Source organism: Panthera uncia, chromosome B1, assembly GCF_023721935.1.
Source record: "Panthera uncia isolate 11264 chromosome B1, Puncia_PCG_1.0, whole genome shotgun sequence".
NCBI classification, from domain to species: domain Eukaryota; kingdom Metazoa; phylum Chordata; class Mammalia; order Carnivora; family Felidae; genus Panthera; species Panthera uncia.
This window is the reverse complement of record NC_064811.1, coordinates 119,162,868-119,189,333: the sequence shown is the minus strand read 5'-3', so window position 1 is coordinate 119,189,333 and position 26,466 is coordinate 119,162,868. Positions and strand designations below refer to the sequence as shown.

At 33.6% G+C, this 26,466-nt stretch overlaps 1 protein-coding gene across 1 annotated transcript in view; it reads right to left on the bottom strand.

The window, feature by feature from the left end:
- Positions 1–543: 543 nt before the first annotated feature.
- USP38 (ubiquitin specific peptidase 38) overlaps positions 544–26,466 on the bottom strand; it is a 33,006-nt gene continuing 7,083 nt past the window's right edge. The window contains exons 3-10 of the mRNA XM_049632220.1: positions 23,715–23,844; positions 21,658–21,759; positions 17,882–18,040; positions 14,539–14,732; positions 11,869–11,962; positions 9,420–9,526; positions 6,934–8,287; positions 544–1,748 (exon numbers count right to left, since the gene is read on the bottom strand). Coding sequence (XP_049488177.1) covers positions 1,587–1,748; positions 6,934–8,287; positions 9,420–9,526; positions 11,869–11,962; positions 14,539–14,732; positions 17,882–18,040; positions 21,658–21,759; positions 23,715–23,844 — 2,302 coding nt within the window. The 3' untranslated portion in view covers positions 544–1,586. The remainder of the gene's footprint in view (positions 1,749–6,933; positions 8,288–9,419; positions 9,527–11,868; positions 11,963–14,538; positions 14,733–17,881; positions 18,041–21,657; positions 21,760–23,714; positions 23,845–26,466) is intronic.

Below are 26,466 nucleotides of genomic sequence, written 5' to 3'. Positions count from 1 at the left end.
TAAGATAAGAGGAAGCTCACAGGAAAGACAATGTGATAAAAATTCGTCTGTTTCATTCATTTATAGAAAAGACAAATCTCAACAAATGCTGCAAAGAAGGTCCAATTTTAATCCAATCAGGTTTCCTAATTTTCCTGGTGACTGGAAACAAGTTAGAAGTGGGACATAGTGGAATGAAGATGAGGAGTTCTGCTTTTAACTACCCCATTAAAAGCTCGGGAAAAAGATAAACTCCAAATCACCAAAGAACAGTCTTTCCTTAAAATGTTTTCAAAATAAATATGAGACCAATTTCAGAACAATGATTGTACAATCATGGATAAGTTAAAAACCTTTAGGAAAGGGGACAACTGGGATAACTCTTGAATATGTACAATCAAGACCCAGGAGAACTGACTTGTTTCCCATTCTCTGGTAAAAGAAAATGTGGGATAGTAGGGTCTGACATTTTACCGTTTTATCTGAAACTATGAGACAGAAACAACTGTGCAAAACACAAGATTCAAATGGAAAAAAAAAAAAAAACCCAAATGTACAACTCTAGAAATATGCAATTGATGTTTAATAATCTGAAGATTAACAAAATCAAAGATTTTTTTACTTGACTAGGTTCATTTCCTCTGAATTCTTCTAAGATTTAAAAATAATCTATCACACTTATTGATTTAGAACCATCAGATTTTACTTCAGGAAAATCTAATACCTTTCAAAAAGTTATAATTTTAATGTTAACACAAAAAATTACTTCCTAACATTTCATTTTTAAAAAACTTTTCCGCAGCCAAAGATTCCTATTTTTGAATTACAGTACTGCAAGGCACATACAGAACTCACCTCCTTCAAAACACAGAGAAGATATACTCCCTGAAATAGAATTTTAAAATCCTTAAACAATTAGAAATACTACAAAGTTAGCAATTTTTAGGTAAAAATGTTGTTTCTACAGGATCATGCACCTTTCTTAAAATCAATTCAGCATATATGTATAAATAATCCTTTTTTAAAACATTTGTACTTGAAATGCAGATACAGTGATGCTGAGGACAGCACTAAACAAAAACCTGAAACGTACTATAGTTGATAAGTTTTATGTTATTGCCTTCATTAGAGACTGTATTATCTTTAGCATTTTAAGAGATCTGAATTTAATAATGGGGTAATATACAGGAAACAAAATTTTTTCCATCATTTCTAGCATCAATTCTTTTATAAAAGAGGCTAAATGAGTTATACTTTTTGTTTAGTAAAACTGAGAATGAGATCATTTAAATGCCTCTACTAAATTTAATGCAGCTTAATTAGGGACCAGGTACATACTTTCCTCTGAAAATTTTTGGTCAAGCATGTCTCACCATAAAAGTAAATGGAATTTTAAGAGGTAGTTTTTTTTTTTTTTTCCCATGATGCATCTGTTAATAAATGTATTGTCAAGAAAATAAAAACAAGCACTGAGTGTGTTTTCTTAAAGTAAAAGGGTCTAATGAAAAGAAAAATAAAAGATAGGTATGATATTTGTTACAATCTGACATTTTAACAGTCATAGTAATAGATGTTTTGTGACCAGTGCATTTTGGATTCTCTCAGGATTAAAATACGAGTCTGCCAACAGTATTAAATCCTCCTCCACCCCCTCCACCAGTTGGTCCACAGCTTCCTGGTGGGTCATTGTCATCAAATCCATTGGGCCGAAATGAACATGAGGCAGATGCAGCTTGTAGGGCCCGGGCACGAGCGTTCAACTCTTGTTCCTAAATTTAGAAAGAATTTTTATAAAATTAAAACCCTAAACACAGTGGATGAGTGTATCATCTACATACATTTTAAAACTGACTTAATCCTTAATAAGCATCCCTTAAATTTCAGTATTTTAAAAAATATTTACTATATTAATCCCTGTCAAATCTTACTAAAGTACATAATCACAGATGGAACAAATAAGAATGCAAAATCCTGGGGTAACTCTACAGAATGACAGATCCTAAAGGCCATTCTGTTCAATACCTCAGTTTGCAGAAGAGAAAACTGAAGCCCCACATCCTAAAATTCCTCTTTGGAAATATTAGTGTTCTTGCAAATACTCATCAACACATATGGGAATAGATTTCCTTTCTAATATACTGAATGTAGAATTTAAAGGTTATGACGATGGATTATCTACTCTTTATCAAGTGGGGCTATTTTGTAAGTGGGTGATAAAAGGTATAAATAATGAAAAATCACTGAATGTTTCCTACCCTTAGAATACTTCTCAGTAAATAAAAGTAATATTTCAATAACATTCTTAAAGAAAATGGAGCCTATCTTCTTACAGTATTACTTAAAACTTTTCCCTACCAGTATCATAACTTTTATCAGGAACCAGTCATATTCATTTATGTGCCAGACACATATTAGGTGCTCAGTAAATATTAATGATCATAGATTAGAACACTATTAGCTACTTAGCCTCAAAAGAAGCAAATGTAAATAAATAATGGCAAATTCATTTGGCAAGGTGTCAAACCGCATTCTATAACTGGTACAAACTCCTTGGAAAAAAACACAAAATATTCTGGCATATGCCCATTTTTCTGGGAAACGGTCTATAACTTTCAAATGAAGTCAATGTCAATAAGGTCTAGAAGACACTCTTAATGTGTTAGGCATAATCATCCTGAAGAACTTAAAAATACATTTAACAGTAATCATGAAAACTATACTATTTCCAATTTTCAGATAAGCCCAGTTACTTTGCTCCAACTGGCAAGGTAGTGTTATAGTTTTTAGCTACTTTTTTTAGTTAACTAAAAAAAGCATCTTCACAAGATGCCCAATTTTTTATTATGGAGTAAACCACCAGGCTTACTTGGACATCTATTTTTCACATTATGAACCCCTAATTTCTCAGTAGCATATAGCAACAGCTGTGTGATTCCCAATAGAAAAGATGATAAAGAATCACATACTTTTATAGCTGAATTTGACCTTACATAAAAAAATCCTTGTAACAGAATGGTCTAATTAACCAGTCTCTGGCAGGGCTTAGACAGGCTTTTATTTTTTTTATTTATTTTTTTTTTCAACATTTTTTATTTATTTTTGGGACAGAGAGAGACAGAGCATGAATGGGGGAGGGGCAGAGAGAGAGGGAGACACAGAATCGGAAACAGGCTCCAGGCTCTGAGCCATCAGCCCAGAGCCTGACGCGGGGCTCGAACTCACGGACCGCGAGATCGTGACCTGGCTGAAGTCGGATGCTTAACCGACTGCGCCACCCAGGCGCCCTTAGACAGGCTTTTAAAACTTAATTTGTAAGATACTTCTCAAAAACCTTTTTTTTTTTTTTTTCCATTTACTGTGCTGGTTCCTCTGTATAATGTTTTTCAAGAGACAGTTTATTTTTTAATCTGTGAAAATAAAATAAGAATTTTAAATAGAATAAAATTTTTAGTTTTACAGGTAGAAAATAAAAGCTATGGATATGTAAGAAATAGATACAAAATAAGAAACAAAATCCTCATTGCTCTAGCTCTATAACCTACTAAAGTATCCAAACAAGCAATGAAAATCTGACTCTGTGTCTAAGATCTGGTTTCAGATAGAGATCATGTTCCCTAATGAAATAAATAAAACTGAATATGCAAGGTAGAGTTCAAGAAGTTCTGCTCCCAAAAGATAAGGCAAATTTCATTAAAAAGTAATCCCACCCCCCCAGAAGTAGTGTTAAAGGACATACATAATACAAAATTAACTTCATTGCTTCTGAGACACATGAAAACTGTATTATATTTCAAGACAGAGATTCCCAAGGAAGGAATATTCCTTTTTTGCTTTATCTACTTATATAAATACATAGCTGACAGACAAAAATGTAGGATATTCTGTTTTCAGAAAATAAGCTTAATGGATAGAAGCAGGGAAAACTGCCTTTCATTTTCTTTTAATATAGATGTGAGCATTGTGTGACATTGTGACATTGTATGTAAAAAAATATGATTCTCATAGCATCTAGAATTTATATTCCAATTTTACATCAGGTATTAAAATCAGTTATTTCAGTAGTGGACTTGGCTTCGAGTTAGTTACTGTTGCTTTGGGACAAATAACTTTCAGAATATTTAGATCTCTCACCCAAGTAACTATGTTAACGTTACAATAATCCATCTTTTATTTTTCTTTAAACTACACATATATGTTACGTATACTCCTCTGTATGTACAATAAAGAAAAATACTAAGACATTAAGCTACCATGTCTTCTAAAGAAACAGGAAAGAAACCAAACAGGAAAGGACAGAAGCTCTGTCTGTAGTTGATGCGGGACATGTGGGGATAGCTGGTGATCTTCACAGTGCCGTGCTGGTGCTACTTTCACAATCTTTGTCTCACTGGATCCTAAACAAAAGCATAATTTTTATAGTTCAGACACTAAAATAATAGAGATACTCCTTATGGAAGTTGGACTGAAGAGAAAGAAAGAAAGAAAGAAAGAAAGAAAGAAAGAAAGAAAGAAAAAGAAAGAAAGAAAGAAAGAAAAAGAAAAAAGCCCTTCCCCAAATTTACTTCGAGATCCACAATCTGTACTGCGATCCTATGTGCACACACAGGCTATGACACACACAGAAAATGGTTTGGTCATACAGGATTTTTTGCCCAGGCTTTTCAAAACTACTAATCTCACCGTTTCTTTCTAACACATGTCAATCTAGATGTGATTTTAGTAAACTTTAAAAATGGAATCCCAAAAAGAGCTTGTTAAAATGATACAAGATAAAGTTCTAATGTAATGTGAAAAACTAGAAAAGTAGCTACCCTGAAATGTACTAAACTGGTAAATTCATTTGCAGCACTACTTAGTAGCAAAGGAACTCAAAATGTCCACTCCACATCCTTACTTTACTTAGACTGGATTAAATTTTTATAATTGTTTTACAAATAGGTATAAAGCTGTATCTTAAAACTAACATATTCTTGACACAGCAATCTATTTTAAAGCATTATTACTATGAAATGAGCACAGACTTTGAACTATATCTCAAAAATGTAAAAAAAAAAAAAGAAAATAAGAACAAAACCATATATATACACGTTCCACGTGTTCAAAACAACATAGTCTCTGAACACAAACTTAAAATACTAGGATGATTCAGTTAAATAGTATGAGTAGTGAGAACCATCACAATTCAAATCAGCACAAATCAATTACATTATTGTATTTAAAAGCAAATAAGACAAATATAAATGTTTAAGTTTCTAAATAAGAGTTGAGTATTTATAATTTGCTTTAAAAAGGTACTTTGGTAATAAGCTTTGACTTAATAGCCTGTCTTAATACTGGAACATAAAAATCCTAATGTAAGATTTGGCAGTATCATTTTTACATTAAACAACTTGCCAATTTGAGACTTACGATGAAATTTAGAACAACTGCAAACACTGAAAAACTGACTTAACAAAGTACATAATAGTTTCCTTTATAGTGACATAAAGGCCTTAAAACAATAATGAAAAGAATGGCTCCTCACACTCAGATATTGTAAATATTGTCATGGGGTAAATAGTAAGAATAAGAAAATCATTTAGAGGTAGGCTGTAATGAAGTAGTTGTTATGGTTATAAGAGTTTTTGGCAATCCAATCACAGAAACAGAGCAGTTCCTCATCTTTTTAAAACCCATGTCCCCCCTTTGATAAATATGCTATTTTACTCAATCATTGATAAATAATCTGCATATTGCTATAAATCAAGATTGCACTGAATCTTATTTTCTACATTTTAAATTACAGAAAATTCCTATTCCAACCTAACCCTCTTGCCCTTACTCCTATTCTCTAATCTTCAAGAATCATGACTATTAATATCTAGTGCTTATTTGAAATCTAGCAAGAAGGATAGGGTTGAATACATTCTATTACCTTGATCATAAGCCTTCTGACTGGATGTAAGAATCTTTGGTGGTAAATCAGGTTTAATAAATATTCTGAGTTTCTAATTTTTTTCTGTGAAATTTATTATTTTTGTGTTACTCTAGAACATTGCCATACTCGTTTAACAATATATCATGTATCATTATTTGAATATTTTATAATGCAGTCAATTTGAAGACCTTTGAGAAAACTTTCCTCTCAAAATAAATACTATAGTGACCCAATTCTTCTCTTACTCCATCTGTATTTTTCAGCTTTCTGAGTTTCAAACACAAGATTTTTAGAGCTTACTTATGTAAACTCATAAAATCACTTGGACTACCCAATGAATATACCTACAATTTCACTGATAATTTAGTTTTGGTCCTTATGCTGGTAACAAGTTGGCAGGTTTCAAAGAAAAACACTTGCAGCAAGGTCTTTATTAACTTTTAAGTAATAAAATCACTAACTTCCTGCAAAAAGTATATTTGTAAGTAAGTTCAGCTCATATGAAACCTTTGTTCCATGGCTTTTATATACTAATTATTCTATTATCTTTTTGGTTTTATTGCTTAAGTCTTTAAAGAATACAAATACCTTTTTTTACATATTCTACCTTGCAGTGTCTTTTATCTCACTCACCCGAATGTTAATAATTACCCTTAAAATATTTATACAATAGTCTAGAAGGAGTAAATACCAAACAGTAGTTGTTTCCCCTGGTAGGTAGGATTGAAGGGAAGAGGGAACTTCCTATATTTCAGTATGGAATGATTTTACAATGATCACATCTTTTGTAAATTAAAGACAAGTGAGGTCTTTCACACTGCATCTAATTGCAACTATTCATAATTAATTCATAACATTAGAAAGCAAGATAATTTATATAGGCTGAACCCATTTCACATAAACCCAGACTCAAATTTCAGAATTACTACTCTGTAAATTCCTTGAAAATGTCTAAGTTGGGTTTTAAAATTAGGGCACTCATTTCACCACTGTCAACTGCTTCACCATAAATGATGAAGCGTATGTTTCCAACTTACCTGTAAATATAGTTTATTGTCTTTTGTTATAGCATCCATAAGTTCTTTCTGTAGAGGTGGGTCGCCATTTACCCAGAGTCCACTGGTTGAATTGTTACCACTTAAACTATTAGTGCTACTCTGTTTTTTATACAAAAGCACATAAGCTGTGTCCTTTGGAAACCTACTTGTAATTTTCTGCACTGACTGAAATGAAGTAAATGTCACTCTGCTGTCATTAAATAAAAACCATTCTTTTGACATTTCCTTATTTTCTAAATCTTGTTCAATAACTGCACTGGGACTATTTCTCCCGAGTAAATGACTCTGGGAGGACGCTAATGCCAGAGTTTCAGACTGGTGGCACATCTGGTATGAGGACTCTGTACCCGTGATGTTTCTGGCATAAGAATAGTAATGCCCACTTTCAGAGGAGATACCAGAGTGAACGACAACAGAACTTAACAGATACGGCACCAATCTGGAGCAGCAAGCTTCTTCAGTTCCAGAAGACTTTAATTTTTTAGCTAGGTTCTCACTAATATCAGTGAAGTCAACATCTATCGACCAACTTTCTGACAATGAAGAGAAAGTAGTTCTTTTAACTGGCAACTCCAAAACCAGTGGCAGGGACACGTTGTCTAAGATTTTTCTTCTCACATGATACTTCTGATCATATGAAAATCTCAGGAGAGTTAGAATAAGGTATTCAGGCTCCTCTGTGATTTGCATAGTTTTCTCGGCATTCTGCAGAGAGGCACAGTTTTCACAATAATACTGGTTGTCGCCAGTAAGAATCTCTGGAGCCAAAAAATAATTTAGTAAGTCGGTGACTGAAGGTGTGCTTCCACCTCCTGGTCTCTGAGGTACATCTTTATTAACAAGAATTTTGCTAGATTCATGAGGGACAGAAGTGTTATCAGTACAGCAAAACTCATCAGGAGGACTGCGTGACATTCTTTCATTCACAGCTGAATCACAAACAAAGGCAGCTGTTGCTGGACTATAAACTCCTGGTTCTTCTGAAGGTATACTGGCTTGCATTAGATCTCCATCTTGTGTATTGGGTGATGATGCTGCATCTTGAAAAGATAAATTTTCGACACAAGAGGAAGGACAAAAGGCCAGTGAAAGATCAGTAAAGGCTTCCACTTTTTGTGAGGTACTCCTGCAGTTCAAACAACATATGTGAGTTCGTAGTTTTCCTCCAAACATTTTTTCTATTAAAGTCTTCTCACCCTCACTTGTGCAAGGGCCCTCTGTTAGTACAGCTGCCTTGCTCGCCACTTCCTGGAAAGAAGTTTCATTGCACCCCAGACTTGAAGGAGGCTTGTGTGAGGACTGAACTTGCAAGATCTTTTCTTCTTCATGTAGCCTGCAGGAGAGTATATCATTATATAGCTACTTCACTTAAGTTTAAATGTCACTTATTTAAAAATATTGGGGCCTTATATAAACAGCCAAATTATTTTTATCAAATATAATGCTTAATGTAAAAAATCAAGTTTCTCCTCTTTCAATCAATAGGACCACTGAATAGTTTGAGAATGTAGATTACAAGTTAGGGGTTATCACTACCTTATATTCTCATACTTTCTTTAGTAAATTATATATGCCTATTATTTATCTTCTGTATCTTTGTCTGCCTGACATCTCATAGAAAGCCTGGAATAAAGAAACCACTCAACATGTCCTTACCTGAATCAACGGAAGATTGCATATGTTGAGTTCAACTAACTTTACTAGTCATTTACGTAACAGAAGGGAGGCAATCACAAAGAGAAGGAAAAAGATATAGGTTTTACTAACTAAGTGGTAAGGAGACCATTAAATATACCAAACCCATCTAAATATGAACTGGTCTAAAGGAGCAAATATTAAATTTTTTGGTCTCAGGACCCCTTTATACTCCTAAAAGTAATTGAGGAACCCAAGAGCTTTCATTCGTGTGGTTATATCCACCAGTATTTACTGTATTCAAAAGCTGAGAATAAAAGTAATATTTAAAAACAATAATAAAGCCATTACATGTTAATGTTAATAATATTATGAAAAAGTTATATTTTCTAAAACCCAAAAATTTAGTGAGAAGAATGGCATTGTTTTATATTTTGCAAATATTTCAAGTATCTGGCTTAATAAGAAGGCAGCTGGATCCTTGTATCATTCAATCTATTGTGATATGTTGTTCTGGATGAAGCATATGAAGAAAATCTGGCCTCAATTACAGATCTACAGATAAAGAGTTAGAAGGGAAGACCCCTGAAAATGTTTGACGAACCCACAGGAGGTCTTTGTACTACACTATGAGAACAGCTGTTCCAAAGTAAGAAAATCAACAAAAGAAACCAAATTAAAAACAAAAGTACACTTAAATACATACAATGAATGCAAGGTATTTTAAAGATTAACACTTGAAATATATTTTTAAAGGCAAAACCAATATGCTACAGAAATAATCTGTTATGAAAGAAAATTTAAATCATAACTTTAAAAATGCTTTTTACCTGTCTAGCAGAAACCTGAGGTATTCAGAACAGTCTTGCTGTGATCTGGGGGTAAACCATGGAGGTCTGGAAGCCTCAAAGAACACCCGAGGTGCATATGCTTCTCTCTTTTGATATCAGTAGAGAAAATACAAGGAAGTGATTCTCACACCATGAATCAAATAACTGAAATCTTAATATAGGTTTAATAAAATTACACTGTGCTTAACCTTACTACAAAGTGCTACAACTAAATTTAGGTAATCTTCAGTCACAACTTCTCATTCTGCAGGTAAGAATTATCATCTAAAGAAACATGTGACTTGCCCAAGGTCATAGAGCTAAATTAGTGCCAGAGGGAGCCAATTAGAACCCAGATCTCTCGAACACTTAATATAATGTTACTGGCATTATCCCTCCTATGACAGTCATGTGCTTGAGTCCATAATTTTTTGAAAAACCAAATTTGAAAAAGACATGTTAATATCTATATATAATTATATATCTATATATAAATATATCCAATATATATTTTGGATAAAGTAATAAGGGGAAAACTCTATAGGGCCATGCATATCTACTTTGGGTGAAAATTTCTTTGACCAGGTACACATTTCATAAATGTACAGAATGTAAGCACTATGTTTAGGGTCCTTGTTGATTTTATTTTTTTAGCATGGAGTTTAGTGAAATGGTTGCTTATGGACTTTGTAGCAATCTTGGTTCAAATCCTAGATTCTGCAACAACAAAAAGGAATTAAAAGGGCATCTGAAAAGATGTGATTATAACTTGAAACTTTAGAATTCTGACATTTTGAATGTATGTGGTATATAGCAGAATCCTCAGTTAAGAAAAAACTTATCAAAGTATGCGTATTGATAGTATTTTGAAGGAACGAACTTTAGCGTACTGACTGAACATGAGTTCTAGAGTCATTTAGTTCACATCCCCACTTGTCACTTGTTAGCATGACCTTGAAAAGCATGTGACATAAACTCACTTCCTTCATCTATAAAACAAGGATACTATCTTATTACCTCATAGATGGTTTTTGAGGATTAAGAGATAATACATGTAAACTACTTTGCACAGAAGCTAGGCAAATTTAAATGCTCATTACATGTTAGCTTTATCAACTAAAAAAAAAAAAAACGACTTTTCAATTATATAGGGCAATCTACCTACTAAAATAATCCTTGTTGGCTTGCTATCAGACAGGGTCTCAACTGTGACAGAACTTTAATTAGGTTCTCTTGTGTGTTCTTTCTTCTTTTCTAGGGAACATGGAACCCTCCTATGGTGTTTTCTAACAACTATGGTTTAATAATGTAATACAGTACACAATATAGTGTATGTAAGGTATTTACATCTACATATACACAGATATATATCATATACGATATGCAGTAAACGTAGACTAGTGATAAAGCAAATATATAAGTCAATTTACTTGGAAAAATACTATTTGCCAGTTGGAGGGTAGAGATTTCATCTCCCTTGATCCCGGGATGTTAAATTTAATTTGTGAACATACTTCCCTCAGAAAGTGAATAATAAAATTATCTCTGAGTATATTGCTACTTATAGGCCATCGCTCATATGTTAATTTTTTTCCATTTAAAAAGTTATACTTGAGCTATTTCATAGCTTGTAGATAGGAAACAAGGCATTCTTATCAACTCATCCCACCAATCTTGAAGCTATCTTTCTGCCTCTACCTACCTACTCCTTTAGACCTCTATGAAACTAACATAATCAGAGCAACACCAGGAAATAATATACATCATTTATAAATGATATATATATATCATTCATATGTATTGCTCAAAACTTAAAGTTCCTTGAGCATAAGGATTCCTCTTTGAATACTTATCAGACTCCATATTGTGTCTCTCAAAAATGTCTATTGAATGAATGTTTACTACATGTGACTTTCTTGCCAGTAGCATAAATTCACTTCCTTGGATTAATGTGTGGATGTAAAAGATCATCTTAAAATTTTAGGCCCTAGAACATAACAGATGAAGTTGTTTATCCATTAAGTTCTAGAGCTTAACATTTTGGACATAGTGAGAAGGTACATATTATTAGAAACAGGAGAAAATGAAGCCAATGTACCATAAAATTATTTTAATTGTTCATTATTATGAAAAATATATCCATTTAGTATCTATAACCTATTAAATATGCATTTAAAAAGACTTACATAGAAGCTTATTTATTGGATAGAAAATCAGATTTTATCTATAATAATGAGAACAAAGGGTCAGTATAATATTCATTTACAAGAATGGAAAACAGGAGGAAGAAATAAAAACTTCGATCATATCGTGATTTTAGGCAGGATCTCTTTAGTATATCTAAGTGGATTTAATATATGTTAAATGGTCACATATATTAAAAAGATTCACCAAGTTTGGAACAATGTGCAAGGAAGTTAACATATATATAACTACACACACAACTCACCTGTGTATGGGCCAAAAAGGCAAAAAGATGCTGTAATTTTTTCATTAATGAATTGCACCCATTTAGATTTAAAGATAATACTTGCCTCCTGAAACTGAAAGAGAATAAAACATAGTGATTTTTGTTCACATGTGTACATACACACGCATTTATTAAAAGCTAAAAGGAAGTTAGTTCAAGAAATTATCCTCAAAGTAAAATTTGATTCATTTGATGGCCCTTCACTTAGCAAAGTTACTACTTACAATGAAGTGAAGAAGGAAAGGAAGAATGACAATAAATTAACAGTTACTATGGGACTGGGCAATGGCCCATGTACTGTTGTAAATTATTCCTATTTTCTGGATTAGCAAATAGAAATGAATTACGGTATCAGTTAATAACTTACTTTCATACCAGCATGAAATAAAAAAATGTGTTGTCAACAAAACATACTGTAAAGCTAGAGTTATTTAATGGGTGTGGTACAAGTACAGGGTGGGAAAAGGATAAATTATTCAAAAAAGATAACAGAAACAATAGGTATCCATTTGGAAAAAAATGGAATTAGATAAAATTTTACATTATTACAAATGCCACAGAGGAATAATGAGCTAAATGTGAAATACAAAACTACGGGAGTACTTAAAAGGAAAAAAAAGGGGGGGGGGAATGGAGAGGGGGAAGACTTCTTATAATTCAGACCCCACAAATGAGAAATAACCGATCTCGCTGTATAAAACAAAAACTATAAATGAAACACTCTACAAATTTAAATCACACTGATACGAAGAGAGAATGTAATGAAAGATTATCATTCAGAGTACATATAAATCAATATGAAAAAGAAAAAGACAAAGACCCAAAAGAAACGTGCACAAAATTAAAGAATAGGTTATTTAGAAAACAAACACAAATGAACAAAGAAAAATAGGGAGGGAAAACTCTGTAATGGTCAGCGATGTTGCAAATTAAAGCAAAAAGACATTTTTCCCCCAATTAGAAAATATTTCAAAGACTAATTATATCAAGTACTGCTAAAGGTATGGGGTCACAGGTACAATTGTATATTAGTATGCAAGTTCAAATGCCATAGTCTTTCCGGAGAGCAATTTGGCAAACCCTATTCAAAGCAAATCCTATACATTTGCACAAGAGCAGAGAGATGTTAATTATGAGTAAAATAACTTAATATTCATCAATAGGAGTATCGTCAAATAAAATATACAGTACATCTATTTATTCAGAATGACAGTTCTGTCACTACCCTATCACGGGAATACTTCCAACCAGAATCATTAAAAGATAAAAGCAAGTGCTTGGAAAAAGCATATAAATAGGATTATGAATATTTTTTAAAAAACATTTTAAAAATAAGATTTTAAGTATTTAAAAAAACTTTTTTTAAATAGCATTTGTTCTTCTTCTAGATAAAATCTTATAACAGTAAAAAAATGGTCTGAAATGATGCACACAAAACTGCTAACAAATGACCTTTGGGGATGGGAATTTTTTTATACACTTCCAAATTTAATTTTTTAAACCACAAAGAATTTACATTATTACCAAAGGAATAAAATATACTATCTGCCTTTTTTTAGTATCATAGTATCATACAAAAAGATGATACTTTTTGAAGCTCTTTGAATTGCTGTTCCTGGTTATAATTGCTTTGGGTCTTTCCTTTCACTATCCTCTGTAAAATGAGACAGCAGGCCTAGATGACCTCTGGTGGTGAGATACAGATTTGAATTTAGTTTCATGCATAGTATTACTTGTGAGGAAGAGTATACATTTTTTTTTTTAATTAAAAATTTCAAATACAAACAAATTAAAAAAATAAAAGAAAACACTAAGCCAAACAAAAAAAACTCCTTAGTGTTAACAGTAGACTCTGGGGCCAGAAAATAAACCTAACTCTTCATCTTTTAGTTTGTGATTCCTCTAGGTAGGCATAAAAACTTACAAAGGCTTGGAACTCAATTGGTAAAGATCTGTGGTCAAGATTCATAAATACTCTATTGGTACTGAAGAGAAAAATTCAACCAAGTTTTTGCCTTTTGGAAAATTTTATCATTATTTTGTACCTTTACAGATAGCACTCACATAGCTAACAACCTCTGATTTCCTATCTGTTTGGTTGCAAAAGAAAGTGAATTTGAAAGTAAATCTGTACGAGGACAAAGAAACATATACATTTATACATTTGTTTATTATTTATCAACTTGAGGTGGGAAATAGAGCTTAAACTTCTTTAGCAGCAATGAAGAAGTTATTAATCTGATAAACAGCAAAATACCTGCAAGCAGAAAAAACTAAACATAACTCCCTTAAAAGACATATAGGTTAAAAATACACTGTCTTACAGGATAATAATAAATTAGTACTTGAGGACACTTAAACTCTTTGGAATATGCTCACTTAATCCCTGTTATACTAAAAAATATCATCATTCAGAATATTCTAAATGCAATACATAATATAAATGTAAAGTAGAATTTATATAAGTTAACATTTAATAGTTCCTGAGCACTAAGAGCAATTTCATTTCTGAGTAAGGCAATTATATAAAAATATTAAAATTTCTGCCATTTATAAGAAATAATGTGAAGACAAACCCATTATCTTACATTTCATCACTATGTATCAATTTCTAGAGTTAAAAAACAAAATGTTCAAATTTAAACTTACTCTGTGGCCATAAACAATGCTTGTATAACACTGTTCATATAACATGTATTTCCTAGATTAATGAGGCCAGTTTTCCCAGTTTCAGATTTTCCAGGAAGTCTAGACAAGCAAGATGCCAAAGAATTGGATTGAGAAGTCCAGGCACTTTGATTGAGAATTAATTTAATCTTCTCTTCACTGGGCTTAGGAAAATCCTGTAGATCATAAAGAGGAGAAATAGTTTAAAAATATAAACCATTTTTGTTATTAACACCATAAAGAAGATTCTTCTGCTGACATTTAACCTTTCTTTCCTTCCTTATTTTTTTTAATTTTATTTTTTAAAATTTACATCCAAATTAGTTAGCATATAGTGAAACAATGATTTCAGTAGATCCCTTAATGCCCCTTACCTATTAAGCCCATCCCCCCTCCCACAACCCCTCCAGTAACCCTCAGTTTGTTCTCCATGTTTGAGTCTCGTCTGTTTTGTCCCTTTCCCTGTTTTTATATTTTTGTTTCCCTTCCCTTATGTTCATCTGTTATGTCTCTTAAAGTCCTCATACGAGTGAAGTCATATGATTTTTGTCTTTCTCTAATTTCACTTAGCATAATACCCTCCAGTTCCATCCACGTAGTTGCAAATGGCAAGATTTCATTCTTTTTGATTGCCGAGTAATGCTCCATTGTATAGATATACCACCTCTTCTTTATCCATTCATCCACTGGTGGACATCTGGGCTCTTTCCAATAGTTTGGCTATTGTTGATAGTACTGCTATAAACATGGGAGTGCAGGTGTCCCTTCGAAACAGCACACCTGTATCCCTTGGATAAATACCTAGTAGTGCAATTGCTGGGTCGTAGGGTAGTTCTATTTTTAGTTTTTTGAGGAACCTCCATACTGTTTTCCACAGTGGCTGCACCAGCTTGCATTCCCACCAACAATGCAAAAGAGATCCTCTTTCTCTGTATCCTCGCCAACATCTGCTGTTGCCTGAGTTGTTAATGTTAGCCATTCTGACAGGTGTAAGGTGGTATCTCATTGTGGTTTTGATTTGTATTTCCCGGATGCTGAGTGATGTTGAGCACTTTTTCATGTGTTGGTTGGCCATCTGGATGTCTTCCTTGGAGACGTGTCTATTCATGTCTTTTACCCATTTCTTCACTGGATTGTTTTTTGGCAGAAGCTTTTTATTTTGAATTTTTTAAAATTTTATTTTATTTTTGAGAGACAGAGACAGAGTGTGAGGAGGGGAGGGGCAGAGAGAGAGAGAGAGAGAGAGAGAGAGAGGGAGAGAGAAAGACAGAATCTGAAGCAGGATCCAGGCTCTGAGCTGTCAGCACAGAGCCCGACACGGGGCCTGAACCCACAAACTGCGAGATCATGACCTGAGCCGAAGTTGGACGCTTAACTGACTGACCCACCCAGGCGCCCCATCTTTCACTTACTTACTTTTGAAATCACCTATAGAACTTGACAGAAGAATGTTTCGAAATAAAACTTTGAGATCAAGGTATACTGTAGTGCTATTCAAAGGCAACAGAACATGGACTTAACACATAATTGAATAAATAATTTGCTTTCAAATTTTCTAGTAAAAATAAAAAATATCTCTTTTTCATTCACTAATATTTATTCAATATTAACCCTTAGAAACAAAAGCTCAAAGAAATCTGCACATGAAAAATGAAAATCATCTAAGCACAATGACTGCTGACTTTGAAAAATAAAACTCAATGTCGTGTTTAACAATATAGAAAATTATTACAAGATACAGATTCTTTTATGTGCTCTATGACATATGAGATACAATTTTAAATCAAAGTGAATTCAAGCACGAATAGAACAATGGAGAATAATGAAAGTTGGTAACATCATTCAACCTTTTTTGGACTGCTATTACCATCTGGTACTTAGACCTTAGAAAACAAACATTTTCTGAAGGAATTTTAATCTCTTGATTTTCTTGCTATTGTTGCCAGCTAATAGAAAAGTGCTTCCCTTGGGTTTAGAGTGAGAACCTTGCTTCTTCTGAGCCTAGTTCAGTTATCAGAATTCTCAATATGTGAACCACTGAAAAATAACAAACAGCAAGAGGTTTCATCTATGGATACAGAAAGACATCGTAGAAAGACATTAACATTACTATTGAATCTATGATAAAAAGCTCCTTTACACAAAGACATACATAAATATCAAAGTGCCATACCAGTAGTATACATTAATTGTGCAAGAATCTTGTGTTCTGGGTTCAACCAAAATCAATTTGACTTCACCCATATAGTAAAAAGAATAAGCTTTGCATTCATTTCAGATACAGAAGAAGTAATAAAGATAATGAGATTTATCTTGTATTTAAGATCTCAAAATTTAACATTTCAAAAAAAACATTATTAACACAACTGATTTCTAATAACTTCTGATTAGTTCTGGCTGAGGCAAGTTCTCCAATTCTTTTGCTATACCCTGATCATGCAGTAAGTTTACTGAGTAAAGTGTACACATTGTGACCCATTCTTTAAGACAAACAGAATCAGTGCTTTTTAGGTCTAATAACTATACAAAGTTAAAAAAGGAGGGTAAGTTCACTAATAACTCAAGTAAAGATTCTATAAAATATGGATATTCATGAATAGTCCACAGCAAAAATGGAATAAAAACAGGTAAGGAAAAAAGTCAAATATTTTATTAAACTGCCTTTCTGGATTCTAAGATAATCTTAATGTATTTTAGCACTTCTGATATTGGGATACAATGGTGATGTATGTATTTACATAATGTAGCATTTCTTTTTACACTTGATCTTTGCCAAAAGTCTGAGAAGTGATCGTGTGCCATTTCTTTTTAAACAAATTTCCCCAAAAGTTGTTATAAATTTTTTTTACATTTATTTATTTTGAGGAGACAGAGAGAGAGAGAGAATGAGAGAGACGGGAGTAGAAAGAGAGGGAGAGAGACAGAATCCCAAGCAGGCTCTGCACTGTTAGTACAGAGCCCAATGCAGGACTTGAACTCACGAACCCGTGAGATCATGCATGACCTGAGCCAAAATCAAGAGTTGGACGCTTAACTGACTGAGCCACTTAGGTGCCCCACAGGCTGTTACAAATTTAAAGATATGCCTCATAATTGATGGCATTGTAGAGCTAAAGAAACATGGTTATTAACTCAGATTAGTTACAGCAAGTAAGAGATTACTTCCTAAATATTAATGAATCCTGATTCCAATTACATTTTTCAAACAAAATGCATATTATACAGAATAGTAAATTGAATAGCTGGTTATAGAAATCTTTCACTACATTCATCTATCACATCATGGTCTGCAGCTGTATAAATACTGGTGCAACTATCATCATACCTTTATTGCTTCCAGAATAGGTTCGTAGAGATCTGGAAATCCAGAATAATGATACATCATACACTGTATCAATTCTGTTAACTGCACTAAGAAGGCTGTACTGGAAGGCAGACCATCGCTTTTGAAGGAGTGAACCAAATTAACTACATGAGGAACAATCTGAAGAGAAAAAAGACAAACATTCTTCAATTTATACAAATTGGCAACAAATTCTCTAGCCTACAAATGGAATGCAAATGTTACATGATCAGCAAATACTTTTCTGTATGTTCAGTCACAGCCTTTTTCTAAAAAAGCTATGAAGTTAAAAATTTCGAGTATCAAGGTAAATCTAGTTTCAAAGTCACATATAATTATAATTCCATGAGACCCCTTTCCTCATCCTTATGCTCCATCTAAAACAAACTAAGGTACAAAATAGAAGGCTTAGTTACTCCTGCCATTCTGAAAAATGCCTTAAGTTGAAAAATGTTAGGATTATTATATTTACCAGATTGTTTACAATAGGAACAAATTTTTAAAAGATAAACTGAGAATTAGCTTAAGGGCTCCATCTAGTGTGAACTTTAGATTTTTCACTTGAAAGAATTAAATGCTGTATATACTTTGCACATTAAAGTCTACTTCAAGAAAGTAAAGTAACTAAAATTACAGCTCAGGCTATAGGATTACCTTTCTTTTAGATAAGCAAATAAATGATGTCTTATGTTAGCATGGTTATCCTTATTAACAACTGCCATTCTCCACCTCCAAAAATAGGAGATCGTTCTAAAAGGGAATCAGAGATTTCTAAGAAACTGGGGTTAAAAATAAAAGGGAAATCTAAAACGCTCATTGCTCAAAAACACACAGAAAACAGCATTGATAATAAGCACAAGAGTGTACATTCATTATAAAATTAGGCTAAAGTCAATACAGTGCCATTACGTATTCAAGATGATATCAACAAATAAACCCTGTTTTGCTTAAATGGTTCATTCCATTAGTACAGTGGTATCCTTGTTCCAACTAATTATTAATTATAATCTATTACTATACATTTATACTTCATATGTAAAAGGTATCTAAGAATATTATGTTCTATTTCTAAAACAATTTTTTGGTTGCCTAGTTGTAATAAAGGTGAAGTTAAAGTTTTATGGTCTCTAAATGGCAAATTATAGTAGTATCACAATCAACTTTCTTTCCTTCCTTCTAAAAAGAACAATCATATTCTTAAATTAACGCTGCTATTCTCTTTTTGCTCTGATTCTATGCTGGAGATCTTAAAATTATATTTTAGCTTTTGCACTACCTTCTTTAATCTTACCTCCATCAAAGGTATTAATTTGACCATGAAACCATCAGTTCCTAATGAGTTCAATCTGCTGCTCTTATCTCTACATTTCTACACAAAGCTGAGTTATAATTTTGCTCCATAAGGCCATTTCTATCAGATACTCTCTTGCTAAAATAGTCAGAAATCCAAAATTATTTTGTTTCCTCACAGGTAAAAAGAAAGAGAGAGAGAGAAGTGGAAGAGAAGAAGAGAAAATAACCAAAAAAATTATTATTTAATTTATTTCCAAATCTTCCAAAAGCCTTCCTAGTGTAGATCTGTTCTTTGCAATCAGGTAATATAGTTGTCTGCTATACATCCTATATGGTTAAAATTATCACTGACATAGAAATGAGACTAAGTTTTTCATAGGCATAGATATATATGTGCAAGGAGGCTATTACCTTCTAAATGGTTGGAAGTTGATATTTTTTGAATGAGAAAACCTAAATATTTGTCAACATTACTGTAATACTCATTAAACTTAAGTTACTATTTGAGACAATGTATATAACTTATTAGAAGCTTTGATATTTTTCTTTTGTATAAATTTCTTTCCACTTATAAAAAGCATAAGAAAAGTAATTTGATCTATAAATACACACATTATAACATCAATCTTGGTTTGCTCTAAAATAGTATAAACAGGTAATGTAATGAAGAGTGATGGTTATTCCAGATTATTGCTTATACTTAACAACTTCTAAACCTGAATCCTTCACTGAATTAGTTATAGCTGATTTAACTACCACATGATTTAACTACCACTAGATGCTCAAGTTCATTTTAGTTGAGTAGCTGGTCTGGCTATACAAATATACATATATATGTATGTATATATACATACACCATGCTTACAGTACGGAAGCAATAATTAGATCTCAGTTTTTAGAATTTTCTAAGCCAGATGACAACTTTTAATTTCAGATCTAATGATTTCTTAAATAAATGATTTCATATTTCAATAAGCTAAATATTTCAGTCAACCATTTTTTTTAAACTATATTTTTTTCAGAAAATAAAAGCAATACAACAATATGGAGTATCTTCCATCTTTTAAAAAACTGTGAACAAAGAAATGGGTTTAGAGTATGGCATAAATGACTAATCAGACAGATTAAGAAATGTCCTCAGTTTGAGGAGCAATAAACATTAGAATGGATGACTAAGTTATGTTAGAGAATCTCCTTCCCAGAAATTCTGAAAAGAAAGCTTTTCTCAATTGGCCTACACGATTGTGCCTGAAGAGACACAAATAACTGATGTTCTTTACCTTGTTAAACTTTGCTAGTTCACCAGATGTATTAGCTCAAGTTTTGAGCTTTGCTTGTATAACCAGCAGATATAAGGTTATTGGTTGATGGTCAAGATCACCAATTAGACAATTAACTGTAGAAATTCTCACTAGACTCTGCTAGTATACCTGCTATATTAGCTTAAATTTTGAGTTTTGTTTGTGTAACAAATATAAGGTTACTGGTTGATGGTCAACATCACCAATTAGGCAATTAACTGTAGAAATTCTTGGAATAACACAACCTAAGTGACAATGCATAATGTAATTACCTCTTGGTAAGGTTTACTTTCTACAAAGCCTGCAGATTTTCCTTCAGTGGCAGTGAGGCACTGAGCAGCCTATGCATGTATATGGTTCTTGAGGCTAGTTAGTTATATTTCTAGCTAACAATGAACAACTGGGATTCAGCACTTATTCATCAGTCTCCTTTGAATCTGCTTGTAGTGGGTCCGCATTCCTAAGATTTTTACATTGTGGCTGGATTGATAATGAGGTTCTAGTCCTATAAAACCGAGGATCAGACCCTGGAGGAAGCAAGTAACCAGATAAAGCACTGCCTTTCTGTGATGTGCTAGATAGATAAGTGGACAGGTTCTTTGAATAACATTTTATCATTTCCACCTGTAATAACTGATAACCAAATAACTGAAATCAGATCAAATCAAAACCAGTGATGTAGCTCATTAAAAGTGGTAGGATTCCAGATATATTTTAAAGGTGGAGTCAACAGGATTTGTAGGTTATACGCTGGGAGAGAATGAAGTCTTAGTTCTGGGGCTATAAAACAATTGATGTTTTCACGTTTCTGAAATTCTAGAGCAGTCAGTGGTTTTAAACCATTTTTCTTCTTCTACACTGTTCATACATGAAACAGACAACCATCAGTGACGCAGACATGTGACATTTCTCGTGTAGAACAATAACTTTCAGTTGCTGGTAGTGGTTGCAAGTGGAGCAGCTTTGGTGAGACTCAGACATTCCGGAAATATATTCTTTGGAGGGAAATCCCATAACCTCAATTTTCTAAGAAATCATAAAGCTACAAGAAAATAGATTCAGGACTAACTTACGATCTTTTGACTACATGTAAATGTGACTCAATATTAAACTAAAATTTTAAAACAAAGCTTTTCAATGTAGAAAGCTTGTGTCCCAACTTACCAAATGGAACGCTTCTGGAGAATGCTGAAAACTAAGCAGCATATGTGAAAGAACTGCAAGAGCACCAGGTCTCACAAGAGGAAACCAAAGTCGATTAAAAACCTTCAAAAAAGATAAGACATCCATCTTAAAGAGTTTGTAGGGAAATCATTAACCCAGTCAGCGGTTATTTTCCTTGGACCAAAAATATGTATCTGAGTACCCCCTTTCTGGAAAGTTCTATCATAACATGTTATTAAACTCTTGGAGAGAGAAAGGTGGGAGATAACAACATGACTGACATCATGGGAATGCAGTGGCCTAAATAACTCTTAAAACCCCTTGATCAAATAAAAATCTGTCAAACCTTATTTACAAAGTGATAGTTCCTTTACCCACACTTCATTCAATTCATTCAACAAATATTTACTGAGTACTTACTACTGCTCGGCATTGTTCTAGGCACTGAAGATACAACGGTGGATTAAAAGAAAAACTCTGATCCGATCAGGCTTACTGTCTACAGGGTGGGTAGACAATGAAAAGTAACATGGAGATAAGTGCTATGAAGAACAGGGACTGCTGAGTAGCAACGGGGTCTGCTATTTTATTATGATATTCAAAAAATTACTCATGTAAAAGGTGACATCTGACTATAAAAAACACTGAAGGAAACGAGAATAATCCTGGCAGATACCTGGGAGAAAAGCATAATAAGCAAGGCAAATGCCAAGCACTACAAAGGCCCTGAGGCCTGCAGCTTGCTGTACTAGAGATACAGCAAAGAGAACAGTGTAAGCAAAGCACAAAGACTGAGGCAGTAATAGATTTGATGAGAGAAGCAGCAGTGGGCGAGATCACGTAGGAGTTAGAAGACACCTGTCGGGGACCAAGGGCAGGAGCAGGGAGACTACTGCAATCAGTACATCAAGGCATGATAATGGCTTTCGACCAAAGTGATAGTGATGTAGCTGGTTAAAAGTGATAGGATTCTGGATATATTTTAAATGCGGCATCAACAGGATTTGTAGGATAACAGCTGAGAGAGAATGAAAAGAGAGAAGGATAGCTTCAAGGTTTTGGCCTGGGCGAGTGGAAGGATGAATTAACTATATAAGATGGGGAAGACCAGTCTGGGAGGGAAAAATCAGAGGTTATCATTGAAAAAGTTGAATTTGAGACCCAAGAATAGACAGGTGGATAGGTACATATGGAGTTCATGGGAAAATAATGAATGAGAAATAGAAACCTGGCAGTCATTAACTTAGAAACATTATTTAAAGCCATGGAACATATATGCTCTGAGTATGGATTGAGAAGAAAATGGATCAAAGATGAAAGAAACTCTAAAGCACTCTAAAGTTAGAAAGATCCACTATAAGAGACTGAGATGCTAGTGAACCAGGGCAAAAAAAGAAGTGAACTGGGACAAAAACTAAGTGAGGAAAGTATTTCAAGAGGGAGTGATCAACTGTCAAATGCTGTTGATAGGTTAAATGAGAGGAGGCCTGAGAAATAACTCTGAGTTTAGCAATACTGGAAAGCACTGGTGTCAAAGATAGTTTTGGATGAATGATGGTGGCACAAGCTTGATTAGTTGGATGCAAAAGATAATAGGAGGGGTGCCTGGGTGGCTCGGTCAGTTACGCGTCCTATTCTTGACTTCGGCTCAGGTCATGATCTCAGTTTGTGAGTTCGATCCCCACATAGGGTTTAGTGCTGACAGTGTGGAGCCTGCTTAGGATTCTCTCTCCCTTCTCTCTGACCTCCCCCATGTGCGCACACGTGCGTGCACTTGCACACACACTCTCTCACTCAAAATAATAAACATTTTTAAAAAAGGAAGATAATGGGAGGAAATGTTTTCATATTCAATACTTGAAAACAGCAAAACTATTTTAATTACCTATACTTAAATACCATTTTCAGTTTCTAAAGGCTGTTTCAAAATTATTATTCAAAACAAAACCCAAAATAAGAACATATTCAACATTAGATACTTTACAGGGGACACCTCAAAGATAAAACCATTGCTTAGGAGACCATTCATTTTAAGAGATTTAAATACTCCCACTTACCAGTTCTATTTTCAGTAAAGTAACATCTATCAAAATAGTAAACTTCTGGACAGCTGCTAGTCCTTTCAGGAGTGCAATTACCCATGTGTCCACATGTTGAGCCAATGGCCAGGACAGCCAGTCAATCATTCTGAAAATTGAAAAATAAAACTATTAATCTTGAAAATATTTTCAACATCTTTTAGTTGGAAACAACAAGGGTTAGAGTAGATAACCACTCCCTTTGTGACTCAGTATTTACTGAGTTTGCTTATGAAAAGCGTTGTTTTAGATGTAGAAATGAGGGGCGCCAAAGTGGCTCAGTTGGTTACTCGGCTCAGGTGATGATCTCATGGTTGGTGAGATGGAGCCCCACACCAGGCTCTGTGCTGACAGTATGGAGCCTGCTTGGGATTCTCTCTCTTCTTCTCTCTACCACTCCCCTGCTTGTACACTCTCCCTCTCACAAAATAAATAAACATTAAAAAAATAAATAAAATTATAAGATGTAGAAATGAGTATAATGGGTGCTTGTACTCAAGGAGTTTCCAATCTTGTAAGCTGATAGTTTCTCACATATTTCAATAAAAAGAATTTCTGATAAAGGGTCATTTCACATAAATGCAAAGTTTTAAGTTGAAGTTACATAGTGGAATCTAGCATTTATTAGGCAAACTTACTCTAAGAAGAACAGTTCAAATGTAGTTCTCTAAGATACAAGGGAACAAAATTTCTCCTTTCTGGTAACTGCAGTCTAAATATGAAATGCACTTTTAAAAAAGACTGTATTTTGAATTGTGAAACAGGTCTCTTCACCTTTCAGTATCCTACCATACCAAGAAAAAAGGAAACGTCAAATAGATAAAAGCGTACTGAAGTGTAAATATACCATATATTGAATTAGTGAGTGTTTATATTGAATTAGTGTTTTTCTTCTTGAGTAGCAACCCAGTTTAATGGAAATAACAGCAAAGTAAGATGGAGTTTGACAGAGACTATCCCCAATGTTAGACATCAATCACAATGAAGAGTGGTACAACTCTTTTGGAAAGCATTTGGGCCAAATGTTCATATTATTTGATCCAATGATCCAATTTTGGGGATTACATAAGAAGAAAATAGTAGTGGATAAACAAAAGTTTTAAAGTCAGAGTGATCTAGTTTCGAAATCTCAACTTACCATTTATTAATTGGCGGAGGGGGGGCTCTAATACCTGATTAAGTTATTTAACCTCTGTGTCTCAGTTTTCTCATCTGGAGACTACAGATAAACATGCTTATTTTACAGAGCTGATGTGAAGACTACATGAGTTAATGTATGACACTGGAAATACTCAATGTGCATGCTTCTCTTCTACCAAATATTAACATATGTGGCAATAAATAATTGAACAAAATGTCCAATGTAAATACTAAGTATACAAACATATGACCAAAAGAGCAACGAACATGTTTAAAAAATGGCCTTCTAAATTGACTTGGTCATTTTCACAACAGTTACGTTGTAACTACCTACATTAACACTGGAGTGTTATCTTTTTTAAGGTTTTTGCTCTTAAGATTAAAATGTTCCATCCGACATCAAGAGTGGTCCAAAGTCCAAAAGCACATTAACTACTAGTTATCTGTATGTTCCCTATGCTCTCTACACATATTAATTTCTCCTCTTGTTTTTCTGGCCATCTTCTTCTAACAATGATGGTTATAAATCATTTAAGTAGTCCCTGACAGCTGTTCCACATCTTCCAACCATTGTTAAGCTGATTTTCATAAAAGTTTATAGTCACTCTACATACATAGAGTAGAGAGACACTTGTATTTGTGTACAAAGAGTAAATTCACTGTAGCACTGTATTTAGGATATGAAAAAAATGCAAACAATATAAATGTCTATAAATAAGGAAATAGCTAAATATACTATGGAACATTATGTAGAGTTTTAAAGAATAAGATGGATGTATATGAATCTATCCATGGGGGTCCAACATGGAAAGATCTGAAATACTGTTCAATTAAAAAAGAAAAAAAGTGCCAGTAAGTCTTTTAAAAACTGTTTTTGTTTAAAAGAAAATCATGTGAGTACATATTGTACATTTTTTGAGTGCAAATATGCACACAGAAAAAGATGTGGTTCAGAGAAGGAGTATATGGGAACACATCTCCTGGGCTCTATGGACTCTGCCCTGTAGGGAGTGGCACTGCTGGAATAGAAACTAGGCTCCCTGGAACACAGGGCCCTGGGCCAGAACTCCCCTTAGGTCAGGTCTAAGGGGGCAGAGTAGAAAATTCCACTTGGCTACGGTTCTTCATTATACCTAATCACCCTATCAGCTTTTTCCTCGCCTCTCCATTTCTAGCTTCCCATCTCATAAGCCTCTACTCTTTACCTTATCCCATATGTACCCAAACTCCTGACCATCCTAAAGAAACTTCAAGTCAGAAGTAACATGAATTAGAAGCCATTCACTCAACAAATATTTGAGTGCCTATTATAAAACAGGTATTCTGTTAAATGCTGAAAATATAATAGTAGTTACAATTTCTGCTTTCAAATTGGTAAGAAAAGTTAGGAAATTTGTCAACAGTTACACAATTAATAAACAGTAAGTAGTACTGCTATTTGAACTAAGGTCTGCTGGTAAGTAGTGGAACACTTTTAGCTACACTTTAATTATATTCCAATTGTGCTTCAATCTGACAGGACTAGCATATGCCCAAATCCTTTCAGGCACAGGCATTGTGAGATGAGTTATTTTTATGGTTAACGACAGTA